This window comes from Olea europaea, chromosome 12, assembly GCF_002742605.1.
Source record: "Olea europaea var. sylvestris chromosome 12, O_europaea_v1, whole genome shotgun sequence".
Lineage (NCBI taxonomy): Eukaryota > Viridiplantae > Streptophyta > Magnoliopsida > Lamiales > Oleaceae > Olea > Olea europaea.
In genome coordinates, this window is record NC_036248.1 from 9,735,258 (window position 1) to 9,751,597 (window position 16,340).

A 16,340-nucleotide genomic window follows, 5' to 3' on the forward strand; every position below is an offset into this window, starting at 1 on the left:
GAGGCCTAAAGCAAATATTTTATTAAAAGATTATATAAGGAGTTGGATGTATCTGTCAAAACGGTTAAACGTGATGTTAGCAATCTTAAGAATCGAGACTGGAAAATATATCAATGTGGAAGAAGTTCAAAACGCCAGTGGGAGGATTAAATAACTAAATCGAAGGCAGCAAAGAATTGAGGTCCCCAGTTGGAAAGATCGCCAAGAATTCTCATGCTAGACTCCCTTAAGCATCATTCAGGAGTCTCCAATAAAATTAGAACAATACCAGTACAAGATTGAAATGCGCGAAAAGATCACCAAGCAGTCATTCTCATACTTTACTCCCTTATACATCGCAAGGCACTGATTGCAGTGTAAAAGAATATTAGAGCTTGCCTTAAGCCTTCACAAAACATGCATGGCATTTGTGCAATGAAAGTTACAATTCCAAGAGTACCATTCTGGAAGGGAGTCGATTTTGGCTGTGACAAAAAGTACCCACAAGCCATGGAAAAGAGCGTTTGCTACATATTCCCTTTTTACTGTCACAAATAAGGGCGCAACAAGTACTCATGATGGCAAAGTACCAGCAAAATTACTCTTTACCACATATAAACAATGTGAAGAATGTTATAAACCTAATCTGCCATGGCTCGCAACTAATGTTTCTAAACTGTTCTTTGAAATTCATTTCTATTTTATAAAATGACAAAAACTAATTTCAAATGCAGAAAACAACCCCCATACTGTTCAATAAATGAGCTAAACAAGCTCTAATATCTGAAAAATTGCAATCACCATTCAAAAGCGTTAACAGTTCGCAAAATATTGTCTTCCACATGAAATAGACAAGATCTACAAAACATCATTAATGCCAAGCAGCTACTCTCTCCCAGTAGCCTGAAAAGAAATATGAATTCAGTACGATAAAGCAAGTATTAATAATGTAAAAAAACATACATATAAACATAAGTTTTGAAGGACAACAGGAGCACTGACAACACAATCAAGAGACAAGTGTAAAAAATCAAATGACTAAATAGAAAAGGTTCTTAATGAGCTATTCACAAACCAAACTATAAAATTCATCCATAAAAACCACAACATATTTGGCTAAGAGAAATATCTAATTGCATAGTCTAAAAAATCAAGACTGGCATAAACAAGTGATCATCTTTGAAGAAGTGTGAGACGAGGTGAAAAGAACAGATGGCTGCACAATAGCTCATGCTTTAGTGAAGGCAACAATAATTACTTTAGGGAATGCTATTATCTTGATCACTACAATTCGAAATCAAAATTCCACAAATAAGCTCATAACTTTTTGGACACACAAGGCTGGAAAATCTAGAGTTCTAAATGTCACCCAAGTTGACCTTTAGTTTCATCGTTGTCTTCTCCCTCTTCACATATTTTTACTTTCCATTGTTTATAACAGCCTTAGTTTACAATCTATTTGCAGCTTCCATTGTTCACGTTCTTACCTTTTGGTATCTTATTTGTAGAAGTGTCGAAGATCGCTGTAGGGTTAGATTTCAATGTCAAAACAGAAGCGAACTTTAAAAAAAAAAACCTTAATGTGGTGCTCTACACAGTTCTTAACTACGTGACACGTGAAATAGTGAGATTATTACTCAACAGTCACCATATATGACCAGAAATATATTATGCTGAAATGCAATTCTTTAACTCAAACCTAAGGAAAGATATCTATATTAGTGCAAAATAGAAATTAAATATCCATGTCAAGCAATAACTAACCACGGTTGATACATTAATGAAATTAAAAAAATAAAGGAAAGAAAGAATCCAAAAGATCTTACCGATCATGAGTCAAAAAGAGATCTCGCCAACTAATTAGACTTGAACAGCCCCTGACAATTTGTGTTCGCTTTCAACTCAGTGAACAGGGTGGCAGTAAACATAGCTTTTAAATCGTCAAATTGGGTAGATTGAGAATGATATTACTTTGACACTATTAGTTATTTAGCCTAGAAACACACCACGGCTTGCTTGTTCTTCCACTTTTTCATATTTAAATCTATCTTCATTTTAGCTTTTAACAGTCGTGTGACTATCAGAATTATGAATACACGAGAAAGTCTTTTCATTACATGCAATAAAATGCAGTGACATTTACAAGAAATGAGATCTGATATAGAATCTTGTCATCACGTGACCAAAATGAAGTGTATGCGTTGAATATCTGGCTATAAAAGAAAATTATGTCACTTTCTTTTTCATATGTAAATGCTTCGTAAGATTAAATTTCCGAGTCCACTTATAACTCATAAATGAAAATTAACATCACAAGCCTGATCTTGTTGTAAAAGGCTGAACTTTTTCGCTGGCAGTTACATTTATTTGTGAACTGGATGCCACAAGGGATTCAGTTCAAGCTACCTGAGATCGCAAATGTTCAACCTCAGAGCGTAGAAAGGCCAACTGATCATCGAAAGCCTTCATTCTTCTCTGGAATCTTTCTTCGTAAAGCTCGCTCGGAGCATCTCTTTTGCTCCTAACTTGTGGTGGCATAGGACCTAACCTCATTTTCCGCACACGGCCATTGTCCGCACAGGGTGTAGAATCAAACCCTATTTTCTGAAAGTTTCGTGCATTTTCCATCACATAACCAAAATTTAGCACGTGGGCAACATATTTGCATATAAAGTGAAAATTAGGTCATATTTTTAAAAACAGATAGTTGCATTAATTTGTGAACTGGATGCTGGCATTATCTAATATAAATATCAATAAAGCCATGAGTATAGAAAAATTTTAACAAAACTTATACCGACACTGATGTAGCAAAACATGATTGGACTGTTTTTTCTTTTTTTTTTCCCATCTGCCAATGATGTTGTGCCATGTATTGTATGTAAAAAAAATTTGTCAAAAAATTCTGTACCTGTAGCATTGTTCTATAAATATGTACATATATATAGTAACTTTTAATAGATAGATATGCAACCAAAAACAGTAGAATGACATACTATTAAGTGTTTTCGTAATATGCCTTTCCTGTATACCAGGGCTTACTTGGGATTCAGTCCGAGCTACCTTAGATCGGACAAATTCAACCTCGAAGCGCAGAATGGCCAACTGGTCGTCCATGGCTTTCATTCTCCCCTCGTACCTTTCATAGCATTCTCTCCATGCACTTTCTAAAATCGTTCTCCTCAATCTTTCTTCATAATACGCGTCTTGATCACTCGGAGCATCTCTTTTGCGTTTAACTTGTGATGCTGTGCTTGTCTGTGTGCGGTCATTGCCAAACCCCATTTCTGAAAGTTTCACACATTATTTCCTTGATAAAAAGCTACAATCATTTAAATAGTCGACAATTAAAAATTTAAAACATAAATTACTTGGATAGCGTATTTAAATATATTATAATAAAAGGTGTAACTTCATATATAACAATAATCCCAAACCCCAAAAGGAAGACGGAAAAACTGCCATAAGAACGCCAACAACAAACCCCCTCCATAGAAATCCCAAGAAAGAGATGTTAAAAGGTAACAATATTCAGCAGACGGCATCTATTATGAGTATTATCAAATTTCATGAAGTATAAATCTTTTTCGAGAAAATAATTTAATGTAGGCAGTATATCCGCTAAACAATCGGTTAATATTCTTTAGACAGAATAATTATTGCAAAAGGAAATCTCTATTAGCACATGAAATTACTTTAGCGCAGGAAAACCGGTTCTTGTTCTTCAGCACAAAATTACACTAGTAAATCAAAAATAAACGCAAAAACCTAATTATCCAAACATATTATATTACCCCAAAGTCTTGAGGGCTGGAAGAAAACTCGATTTCGCGAATGGTGAGGATAGAAATACAAATGTGGACGGAATTTTCGGAACTGGCAGATTAGGTTTACGAAGAGTTGGGTTATGCCAAGAAAATGTTCGAATTGGCAGATTTTAATGACATTAGGTTGCATACCAAATGTCAATAGCTTAGGGACCAAAGGTGAAAATATTCCGTTCTCTGTTTTTAGTTTTTAGTTTTTGTTTTTCCAGATGAATTTGTTTTTCGTCAAAAAGTTGTGACCAAAAATTGAATCTTTAGTGAAAAACTCTTCTTTGAACCTTTTTTGAAGGTTATGTTACAACATTTTAGGTGGCAAGTAGTGTTTGTAGATATGGGTGAGTTGGGTGGCGTGGCACGGTGTGGTGTGGCGTCGGTATAGAGCCAGGAATTAACATTGCGGGGGCAAATTTTTTTAAAAAGTAAACGTAGTAGTAATAAGATTAATAATTAATAGAAAACACATAATATAAAATTATCTATTAAAGTTGTGTCCAAGAGATTTTATAGATAAAATTCATCTAAAATAAAATTTACATCTAATGTTAGAGTAAATTCTCGTTCGATGTAGAATATCATACAATCACCAAGAAAATCATCATCCATTTCGTTATAAAATGCCGTCTTTGCATGATTCATTTTCTTCCATTTTTTAAAATGCATAAAAAACCAATATGCTTAAATATCCCTACAAAAGAAAAAATACCTTTCTTATCATTACCTATTTTTACTTGTCTTCTTTAACGAGGGTTACATCCTCACATTCTTCATTAAATTCGAAGACAAATGCTAATGAATTAGTTCTAAAAGGTAAATATTATAAAGAAAAGAAATAAAATTGAAATAATGAATTGGAAAAATGATAATCATTTAGTTATCAATATTGTAAAATGAGTGTATTCTGGATTAACTATCAAAAATAAAATTTGGAATGAATGGACTGGACTTGTTACAATTGGGTTGTTGTTGTTGGTGGGTTATAAAAATTGTGTTTTTTATTGTTCGTGGGTTATGAGTTATTTTCTTCTCAATTTCTTCACAATTTGTCAATTATTTATGGATATGGGCTTGGACAGCACTGGGCTATAGCCCAGTGCTGGCCCAGTGCTGCCCTCGCCCACATCCGTCCTAGTGTGGCGTGGCATGCAAATGGGAATGGGGATGAAATTGAAGACGAGGTCGAGTTACCATATTCATATTCTCATTTTTCTTTTATTTGCCTTTTAAAAATATAAGTAGAGAAGTTTTTATTTATTTGTTTAGAAAAAAAATTTAACTCAATCATATCTCATCAAATTATGTGTATGTATATATGTAGTACAATCGTTCAAAAATAGAATAACGAGTTACTTTTGTTTATATACAAATAGGTGTTAAAAAGAGGGAGAAGAAATTTTTTTCTATTTGATTGAAAGAATTTTGATCCAATCATATCTCACTATATTATATATATGTAAATCATTATATAAATCGTTATATATATATATATATATATATATATATATATATAGCACAAGCACAAGCATCAATAATAATGTAAGAAGGGCAACTTACAAATATACCTCTAAAATTAGGGGTCTTTTAAAAAAGTATATGAAAAGTATTTTGTAAATAAAAAATACTTTGTAAACTTAAGTGACAGGATGTCACTTTTTAAGTTAAGTTTTACATTTTTACTTTAATTAAAAAATGATGTTTGTTACTCAAAAAAGTGATAGAGATTTTATGAAAGTGACGAAAATTTAAAAAAAAAAAAGTAAAAATTATTGTGTAACATTAAGGCTTAAAAATTATTGTGTAACATTAAGATCTTGTTTGAACCACATTATTTGAAAAAATATATATTTTTCAACAGTGATTTGATATCATTTCAACCACACATTATTTAATAATATAATATTATACGCAAATTCAAAATATTTTCTTATTTTTAACCACACATTTTTCATCATTATACTATTCAAAAATTCATTTTTATTTCAATAATGTGGCAAAAAGTGACAGAAATTAAAAAAGATACAAAAAACAAAAAAACCAACAAACACTTAAAAAAGTGAGAAATATCAATCAAAACCTAAAAATAGATCCAGAGACGGTTTATTTTCTTCTACACGTTATCTATTTGTGTTACGTTTTACTTCTATAACTTAAACATGGGATATAACTTTATTTTAAAAAAAGAACATCTTACAAGTTGAAAGTACCATAAATATAAAAAAAGCGATAAAAATTCAAAAAAAAGTCAAAATTACATTTGTGTCAATAATTCAAAACCACAATATTGTCTCCACATGAAATACATGAGCTGTCCGTAGAATCATGCATGAAATGATGTATTCAATATGGTGATGTTCACATATAATCGTGCATGAAATCATGTGTTGAATATAGAGATGCATATTACATTGGTTTCCTTTCGATTTTCAACACCCTGTCAGTTGGTTTTCTATTTTACTATTTACCAGAATATAGTAATTGCTTAACGAGCGTCAATTTTTACACATACCCACACAAGCAGGTGGACTACTCTAAGTTGACTACATCCATTCAAATCAAAATGAACTTTTACGAAGAGAAACTAACCACTTCAGAAATAGGCATGTTCCGTGTATAACCGAACAACTTCCAAATCACAATTAAAGTGCCCTCACGACAATGGAAAAGACATGTCAAATATTTTTGTCTAATAAGGCTATGTTTGATAGTCCAACAACTCCCATCAAAATGGTGGAAATTGGTTTTTCATTTTTTTTTAATTTTTTGCAATTGAAACAAATTCTAGAAATAATTGTAAAAGAGGATATCCCTTAAATTAACAATTTTTATGTAAAACAAAATCAAATAAACACCACAAGATAGATGATTTTTAAATATTTTTTATTTTCTTGGAAATCCTTTTTTTTTTACAATAGAAACAAATTTTAGGAATAATTATAAAAGATGATATCCCTTAAATTGACACCTTCCATGAAAAAGAAAGTCAAACGAACACGAAAAGAAACTTTTATATCAACATTTTTCAGGTGGAAAATTATATCAATCAAACATAATAATTAACAATTCCCAATAAAATAATTTCTAAACAATTTAATTCCTTGAAATTCATTTTCTTTCCACCCAAATTTCATATTTGCAATCAAATGGACCCTTAGTTTCTACTTGGAATGCATGTTGTAATCCATTATACTCTCAATGTGACTTTGTTCTTTATCTTCAGTGTCTAGATCAAAAATCCTGGCTAGACGCCTTTAAAAGATTCTCATTCTCTCCAGTTATCACATCCAATTTCATGAGGTTTAGGTTGTTATCATCTTCCTGCTGGGCTCGTCAGCTCGTGGGCACACAGCCTGCAAGCCATTTTGATGAGCTTGTCAAAAAATATGAATTTTTTTTTAAAAAAAGATCTAAAATGTGCAAATTTATCAAAAAAAAATTAAAAAAATCACGAGCGCACGTGCGGCTCGTGGGCTCGACTCGGCCCACAAGCTCTGTGGCTCGTGAGCTCACGAGCTCACCCCGAAGCAACGCTCGGCTCGCCACGAGCCTGAACCGAGCTCGTGAGTTAAAGGGCGGAGCCGGCTCCACTTGGCCCATTGTCATCCCTATCATTGGGAAGGTGTGAAAATTTGAAGGTTTGTGAATGAATATATAGGTGAGTGGAGTGGGGTTTCCACCAACTTTGATATGATTTTTGGTTGGGCATGGTTCGAAATGGGGTGTGTGCCATGTGATTTAATCGCAAGTGTACGGTGTCAAGTTTTGTAGCATATTGATGAAATAAAAAGTGTCTGGATTGATATTTGAATCCTACTGAATACAATAATGATTTCGACTTTTCACTTTATTTAGACAATCGAGTTTTGAATGGATGATTTTATACTAACTAAAATACATGAATTAAAGAGCGCAAATAAGGTAAAGCAATTTCTAAAAACTCGATCAGATTATGAATGCCTAGGGAATGACTTCACCGTATTCTCGACGATGTTTTTGAACCTCTATAACTATTTCCATCAACTATTTTCCGAATTTAGAGGCAAAAACCCTAAATTAATTCTATCTCCTCTCTCGAGTATCAAATAGAACTTACTTCTATATTTTAATCCCAATATCTCTATTCCAAATTAAACATGTAGAAATTATCAAAGCTCCTGGTTCTTTAAATGGAATTAGCCTCAAAGATTCATGCTTTCTCTCGAAACCTACGATATCTAGGTTATGTTATTCTTAGATCGTGCCTAAATTTTCCTTTTTCGAGTGCTAAATTTAAAATATCGAATCATTCAATTGTTGATCAGGCAATTGAAAGTATTAAGTAAAAACAACATAAATAAATTTTAGAAAAATCAAAGGAAATAATTGCATTGGAATCGAAACATGTCTCAAATAGGTTACATCAAACCTTAGATCTCAAAGTTTAATTCATAATTGAATTGATTGACATGATAAAATACACAATAAAAAACATGGAGAAGAAGTAAGGAATAAGAGAAAAAACTAGTTTTGTTGCACGAGTTCTTCCCCCAATCCTTATTAATCTTCTTGCATTTGCTTTTGTTGATCTTTGCCTCTTGAGATTTTCTCTCCTTGCAAGCACCTTTGAGTTGTCTAATAGAAAAAAACCCCATTTCGTTCGTCCCCCTAAATTAAGTAGTATGATAGATTTTATTTCCATAAGAGTTTGTGTCAAAAAATGAATCTGTCCGATTTTTTTCGAAAAATGCCCCATGCGCGCGGGGTTTTCTTTCTTGCGCACGCGCCACATATCATTTATGCTCTCTGCATGTGAAAATCAAGCCCCTCGCGCGCGCCGCTATGTAAATTTTCTAAGTGTTGCACTTTGATCCCTAGAGTTCACTCTTCGTTCCTTTTGATTCATATTTGATATTTTATTGATCATTCATCCTCCAATACCATTTAATTGCTTCTAGCTCTTCTTAAATCATCAACATTAGGTCTGAATTAACTCTTGGTACTTTGTTATTTAGTCCCCAAACTTTTGATCAAGCCCAAATTAGAGAATTTCCCGCTCTTCTATCCAATTTCATTGTTTTGTCTCGAGTTACACGTAACAAACGAAATATGTATAAAGTTAAGCATCAATTCACCATAAATAACAAAAATTGCTCTAGTTTAATGAATTAAATAGGTGTATAAAATACACTTATCAGTGTAGTGTGGGGTTGTAGGGTGGTGACGATGGTGGCCGTAGTCGTGGTCATGGTGGTGCAATGGCATGTTGGTGGATGTCAATGGTTAGCCATGACTGAAAATCAATGTGTTGGTTGGAGAAGACAAAGATAGGGGTGGATGGGTGGGTGGAGGTTTTGGGGTAAATTTCTTTTTTTTTTCTTTAGTTTTATTATTTTAATTGTCAATATTTATAAATATACAAATTTATCATTTCACCACTTTTAATTTGGTCAAAATTGGTCAAAGCTCATTTTTATTGGTCAACTGACGATTTCATTGACGGTTTACATCTAGATGGACTCCAAGTACATATTTATGAAAGGTTAGGGATCTCCGTTGGTACAAATTGAAGGTTATGATAAAGTCTGCAAAAATTGAAAATGTTAGGGATCGTTGATGCAGTTTTCCCTTATTACTTTGATTTGAAAAATCCAAATACCCAACAGAACTGGATGAATACATTGATCATGAGTTTACTTAGTATGTGCGAGTAGTATCACTAATTTCATTACTTGAAAAGGCAATTAAAATCATCGTTTGACAGAAATTGTAACTAACTCAAAGTCATCAGTTCACTTTTATCAACATCCTGATAAAAAATGACTCTACACTGTCTAATAGGATGCTTAGATATGGGATAGAGCAAAATAATACTAGCTGGGAACTTAGTAAACCTGATATTTAAGGATGTATAGAACTGCATCCATCAATCATTATTAGGAATACATGAGACAGCATACCTAGTGAGTATGAGCTAAACAAAAATTAGCTAGTTTATGTTGTCAGTCTGCTCCAATCAACAAGTTGTTGGGTTTCATATCCCCGTTCACAAGTCGAAAATACTATACAAAAATTAAAGCAAGTTAGAAACTTGAAAAGAAATGCCTCTAAATAAATGTACCGATGTAAAACTCAGAATCACCTACAACATTCATGTGACAATCCAAACCATCATATTGATCAAGATTCAACTGCTTTGGGCGGTGAGATGGTGCTCTGCAACATTTTTTCCACCCAGGACCACTTTGCAGTGAACATTGCTAAGGATAGTGCTTCGATGTTTACCTAAAAGGGTGAAACACTCCATGAGTACTGGCGGTGTACAAAGCGAGCTCTTGATTGGGGACCTGATAGTGGACCCAATTTGAATTGTAAATGATGGTAGCGATGCTACTCTCCCCATTCACAAAGGCGTCGAGGGTCTAGAGGTTTGGAAAAGGTTTTAATGTATTAATTTTGTTGTTCAATGATTTAATTAATAAATAGGGTATTAATCAATCTAGTTAATTTTTAGGGTATTGGGCCTAATTTGTCCATGTAAGAAAATAATATGTGAAAATTATATAGATGGCTACTTTTAAAGATTGCATTTCAAAAATCAGAAGTATAGTTTATATATACAAAAATCAGATGATAATACAATTTTTAATATTAAATAATAATATTATAAAATTCAAACCATAGTACCCATTTTGTCGGGGGATTTTTCTAAATGGTCTATCACTATTCATTCTTGTCAAAATGTCTATAATACCTTTAATGAAATGGCTTGTCATATTTTGCACAAAATATCCTGATTTATTGGGATAGTTCCAAAATTCTTCTATTTCTTTCATTTCGAATTTTAATATATAATTCCATCATTTGATCTAATAAATTATCATAATCTGTAATATAATTGTCATATAATTCTTTAAGATTATCATATTCCTTAAACGATATATCCATAGTTTCTAGTTGAGAAAAAATACTTTTTATTTTTTCTAATAATCTTTCTAACAGATTATCTAGTCCCTTAATTGTATAGCCTGGCATCATATAGATAATTCCTTACAAGCTTTATGATAATAATAACATGATAGATAAGTTTTTGCAAACATGATAAGTAATAATCCCTAAGATTCTTTCAAGATATTAGAAGAATTCTTTCTAAATTTAACAAAGACAATAATTTTACCTTACTTTTGATCTTAAATCTGTATTTTTAGAATCGAGTGACCTTCAGGCTCTGAATATGCAAAACTGCTCCCTCAAACGGCCTTTTGCCTCAATGGGAATTCTGCTATTTCAGCTTCTTGCCTTCACTGTATCTTTTCTTAGAATTAAGAATAAGGATCTTAAGTAAAGAAAATTCTCTCTTTGTTAAAGTAAGAAAGAGATTATCTTCTTCAATCTGTCAAGAATCTATGGGATAGGAAGTTTAGAAACTCATATTTTTCTGATATCAAAAGATTGAAATTTTATTTATATAATGATTTATACAAGATTTTTATTGTATACAAGGGGTTTCCAAAAAAATTGGTTTTAAACAAAGCTTAAAGAAAGAGAATGGTTTCTGACTCAAGATGATCCATTATCTCCCAAAGACCTCTATTTATACATGACTCAAATTTACTATTATTGGTCTATTACATCATTGCATACATCAGAATTTGAAAAAAGGCTCACATGCCTCTCTATTCTTTTCCTCCTGGGGTCTACATTTTCACATGCGTTTTTTACTTTTTCATCAAAGGGGCATCTTTTCCTCTATTATTGCCTCTCCATCTTTAACTCCATATGCTGCTGGCTAGATGCTTTGGTAGTGATAGGTCCCCTTTTATTTTTCTCCATTCATCTTTTATCTTGAAGAATCAATCTTTTAATCTTATCTGCATGTGGGGCACTCCCTCAATCTGCATGATTCTTGGATTGTTGTAGGACTTCCATTAATTTGATGAGTATCAAATTTCTGGATATATTCTTTCAAAATAGTAGATTTTTCTTTTCCATTATTCGTAAGGAGTGTGCATCTTTCATATTGGCACAAGTATCTGAATTTTTTATCATATAAGTTCTTTGCAATGTTTGTAAAGAACTTTCATCTCCAAAACTCTTCGGGATTTTATCCATGATTTATTGATTTTAGGCAGTGGTTTATTATTTCGGCCAACTTCAATCTGGAAATCTCGGCCTTCATATCCAATTGTGTTAATATGTTCAGCAGGATAGTATATCCTTCCATCAACCTCGGGACTTATTGAATAAAATTTGATATAAATTGATCTCCCTTGGGCAAATTTTGAAACTTCTGCCCTGAATATATCATCAAATTTTTCAATTTCTTTTAAATCTTTTCCTGAATAGATCAAATCTAGAAATCCATAATCTGCTGCCATTTTGACCATGAAAGAGTCTGCATCTTTGGTAATTATTAATCTGGGATAAACATGATCTCCCGATGCAATAAAATATGATTCATTTTCTTCCAATTTATAAACAATTTTGGCAAATGATCTATATTCTTCTTCTTTTGATGATAAAGGGGTATCATCATCTTCATCAGTTTTGATTCTGATAACTCTTGTATGTTCATCGCCATTTTTTATAGTCACCTTCCGGTGACTTGCTATATCTCTTTTGATATTGCTGGGTCCACTGCTGCTTCCTGGCTGTGTATTTGTTTGTATTTTTGAGATTGTATCAATTGGTATTTCTTGTTTGGTATTTAATGACTCGAATTGTGAAGTAATATCAACAATTCTGTCATTCAATTCTTTGGTATATTTGGAATGAGAATTAGAGATTTTCACCAACAATTTGACATTTTGTTGGATAGATTCTGCCATTTGCTCTAATTGCTCAATTCCAATTTTCATATCTTCTGATTCTTCCATAAGGAATTTCATTCGTCTGTTGACGTCTATTAATGAATTTTTTATATTATCCATCTCCAAATTCGATATTCCTGCTCAAAAATCTGCAAGATAATTATTTATTCCTTTAATATGAACAATATCAAAATTGTAGAATGATAAATATGCTTGCCATATATTGAGGTTCCATAGGTAACTTATTTCTAATAAGTCCTGCAACTTGAGAATTATCAGTTTCAACAATAAATTTTTTAGATAAAAGGAATAATGAAAACTTTTTTATTCCTCTAATAATTGCTAACAATTCTTTTTCATGAGTAGTATAATTTATTTCTGCTTGGTTAAAAGTTTCATTTGAATATCTGCATAGTTCATTTAAATCTGTTTTTAATATAGCTGCCCAATAATTATCTGAGGCATCAGTATTAACAATTAAATTATCTTTTTCATCTGGTAATCTTAGTTTTGGTAAATTTTTACATTTTTCTTTTAATGCTTTAACAATTTCAGTATGTTCTTTATTCCAACCTTTAGTATTTATTTTTCTAAGTAGAATTTATATCTTATGTCTCTTTTTTGAGAGATTTTCAATAAATCCTTCAGCATAGTTTAGACATCTTAAAAATTTTTGTATTTGTTCTTTGGATTTTAATTCATCTGGAAAGCTTTCTATCTTTTAAAATATATGAGTTTGTAATTTTATTCATTTTCTATCTATTGATAATCCCAGAAAACTTATTTCTTGTTTCTCAATTATAAATTTCTTTTTAGAAAGTACAATTCCTTCCTTTTTGCATTCATTTATGAATTGTAATAAATGATTCCTATGTTCCTTTTTATTATTAGAGTATATTAATATATCGTCTATATAAACAATAAGAAAATCACTATACTTTTTGAATATATTATCTATTTTTCTTTGAAATATTTGTGGTGCATTTTTTAAACCAAATGACATAACCAACCATTCATATTTTCCTTGAGGTGTACTAAAAGCTGTATATTGTATACTGTCTTCTTCCATTTTTATTTACCAAAATCCTGATTTACAATCAAATTTGGAATAATATTGTTTTCCTTTTGCAAGATTTATTAGGACTTCTTTATTTGGTAAAAGGTAACCATTAAATTTAGTATATTTATTTAATTCCTTATAATTTATTACCATTCTAACTTTTCCTCTTATCTGCTCAGAATGTTTCATAACCATAAAAGCTGGACTCCTATGAGGTCCATTATTGGGTCTAATTAGCTTTTGTTCTAATAGTTCTTTTATCTGAATTTTAAATTCTTGCATATCCTGTAAGGTATACATCATTGGTCTAACTCTTATTATAACATTTTCTGTTAATTCTATTTTAGTTTTAGGATGATATGGTTTTCAAAATAATAATGGGTTTTCTCCATAAATTTTTTCTAACTGTTCTATGATTTTTTTCCATACTTATCTCTATTTCTGTTTTTAAAATCTTTTTATATGATAGTTTTTTATTTTTTAGTTCATCTTGTACTATTGGTCGTTTTTTCCATTTATCACCACGCTGGGCTGGCTGAACTCTGTAGGGTCTAAATTCTCTTGGTATTTTTAATAGATGTGCACAAGGTGTTTGTAACATTATCATGTAATTATTTTGTTTATAATATTGAAATTGTTGAATAAAATCATTTCTTAATAATATATCACATTTTAACTTATTATAATAATATACTTTATTTATTATAACTTGTTTACTACCAAGTATTATATTAACTTTTTCAGCACTATCAATTATTTGAGTACTTTTTTCAGTCACTCCTGTTATTTTTATTTTACTGTTTTTACTCCATGATTTTATTAAGAAATTTTTAAAAATTGTTATATCACTTTCTGTATCAATTAAGGCACAAGTTGTTATATTTGTTTCTACTATAGTAACTTGTATATATACTGCTAATGGAAAACTTATTTGATTATTCATCCACTTCCTATTTTACATAATGTAGTTTGTCCTTTATGAGTTATATATAATCCTTCTATTTTTATACTATAATCTTCTAATTCATTTAAGAAACTCATTCCTAATAATATATGAGGTTCAATATTCATACTTTCATTCAAATAACATGGTACTAAAAGATCAATCCCACCTATTTTTATTGGTACCTTTACCTTTAATTCTATAATATATAGTTGTCCATCAAAATTCCTGTATTCATATGGTTCTATCTTGTAAGTCATTAATCCTTCATTTTTATTTGCAGTTATATGACATTTACCAGCTCCTGTATCTATCAATATATTTGGTCCTTTTATATACCTTCTACCATTGAAATATTTTCCTTTTATTTTCATATTTCCAATATTTCCATGAGATTTTATTTCTTTTATACCATTAGTTTCTCCTAAATATTCTTTTTTATTAGGTAGTTTAAAACTTTTTGATTTCTTTATCAACCTTCCATTATGAAATGTTATTTTATAATCTTCTTCTTCTCTTAACTCTATTATTTCAGGCTTATTTTTAGTTATATTAAATTCATATTCTTCTGGGATAAGATTTATTTGTTTGTTTGGTTCCACTATTTTACTAATATCCTTACATTCCTTATGAATTTCTATATATGGTTTATTAGAATAAATATTCCCATAATTAGAATTAGTAAATGTGTATAATGCCCTATATTCCATAGTCATAATTTAATCTCCTGGTTCCATTATATCATTTCTATGTAATTTGAAATGTAATTTTAAGACTTCATTAAAGTTTTTATCTTTCAATGAGACACAATATTTTGGGTAACAAGTGAATATTAACTTTTGATATGCTAAATTTCCTTCTATAGTTCCTAAATGACCATCTTCTAGATTTATAATTCTTCCATCATGTAAACTTATAGTTAATGGTGAATATATTCCTTCCCTAAATAAGAATTTAAACATTATTTGTATTCCTGCTAAATAAACATATTGGATCTTTTTACTATGTTTCTTATTTATTTTTGATAATAATTCTGATACTGTTTTTTTTGTTAAAAGGTTTATTTTATGTGTTCCTTGAGCAGATCTAACATCTATAGTTTTTTCAATCTTATGGTATTCATTTATTGCTATTCTTTCTCTTTTTCATATTCTATCTAGAATTTTCCATTTTCCTATTTTCAAGTCTAAGGATAACTTTTGTATTTTCTTAAATTTATTATTATTATCAAAAGTTACTTTTAATCCATAACCTTCTATTCCCTCATATTCTTGGATTTTTATGTTATTATTTTCTCTCTTCAATTTCTGTATTCAGATTCTGATTCAGAATCTTCTGAATTTTCTTCACTTATAAATATTTCCTGATTATTATAATGTTCAATATCAGATATTTCACTTAATTCACTTTCTATTTTAAAATAATCCTTTTGTAATATTCTCACTTTTTTCTTTGTGCAATCAGAACTTATATGACCTATTTCTCCACAATTCCAACACTTACATTGTTTTTTTATCTTTCTTATAAGGTTTATTTTTCTGTATATTATTTTTTCTTTTATAATATTTCCTTCCAGGTTTTATGTATTTTTTTCCTTAAAGATTCTGTATTTTTTAAACTTTCTGTTTTTATATTTTCTTTTATTTCTTTTTTCAAAATTACTTCCCCATCTTGTAGGTTTTTCCATATCTTCACAACATATTCTACTTAATTTTCCTAATTTTTTCAATAATTGTCTTTGTTGACATATA

The 16,340-nt window shown here is 30.6% G+C and overlaps 1 protein-coding gene across 6 annotated transcripts; it reads right to left on the reverse strand.

The window, feature by feature from the left end:
• Positions 1–552: 552 nt before the first annotated feature.
• Positions 553–3,925, reverse strand: LOC111405544. 6 transcript variants are annotated; one of them, XM_023034487.1, is made up of 5 exons: positions 3,774–3,924; positions 3,022–3,266; positions 2,386–2,583; positions 1,806–1,856; positions 553–882 (listed from the first exon to the last, which is right to left on the reverse strand). In XM_023034487.1, exons 2-4 carry the CDS (start codon positions 3,262–3,264, stop codon positions 1,836–1,838), a joined length of 462 nt encoding a protein of 153 aa, XP_022890255.1. In that variant the 5' UTR covers positions 3,265–3,266; positions 3,774–3,924; the 3' UTR covers positions 553–882; positions 1,806–1,835. The 6 variants fall into 6 exon arrangements, 5 of the variants coding, with proteins under 5 accessions (XP_022890255.1, XP_022890257.1, XP_022890256.1 ...); XM_023034489.1 differs by having other exon boundaries at positions 553–1,856; positions 3,043–3,266; positions 3,774–3,925; XM_023034488.1 differs by lacking the exon at positions 1,806–1,856.
• Between the last annotated feature and the right edge of the window lie 12,415 nt (positions 3,926–16,340).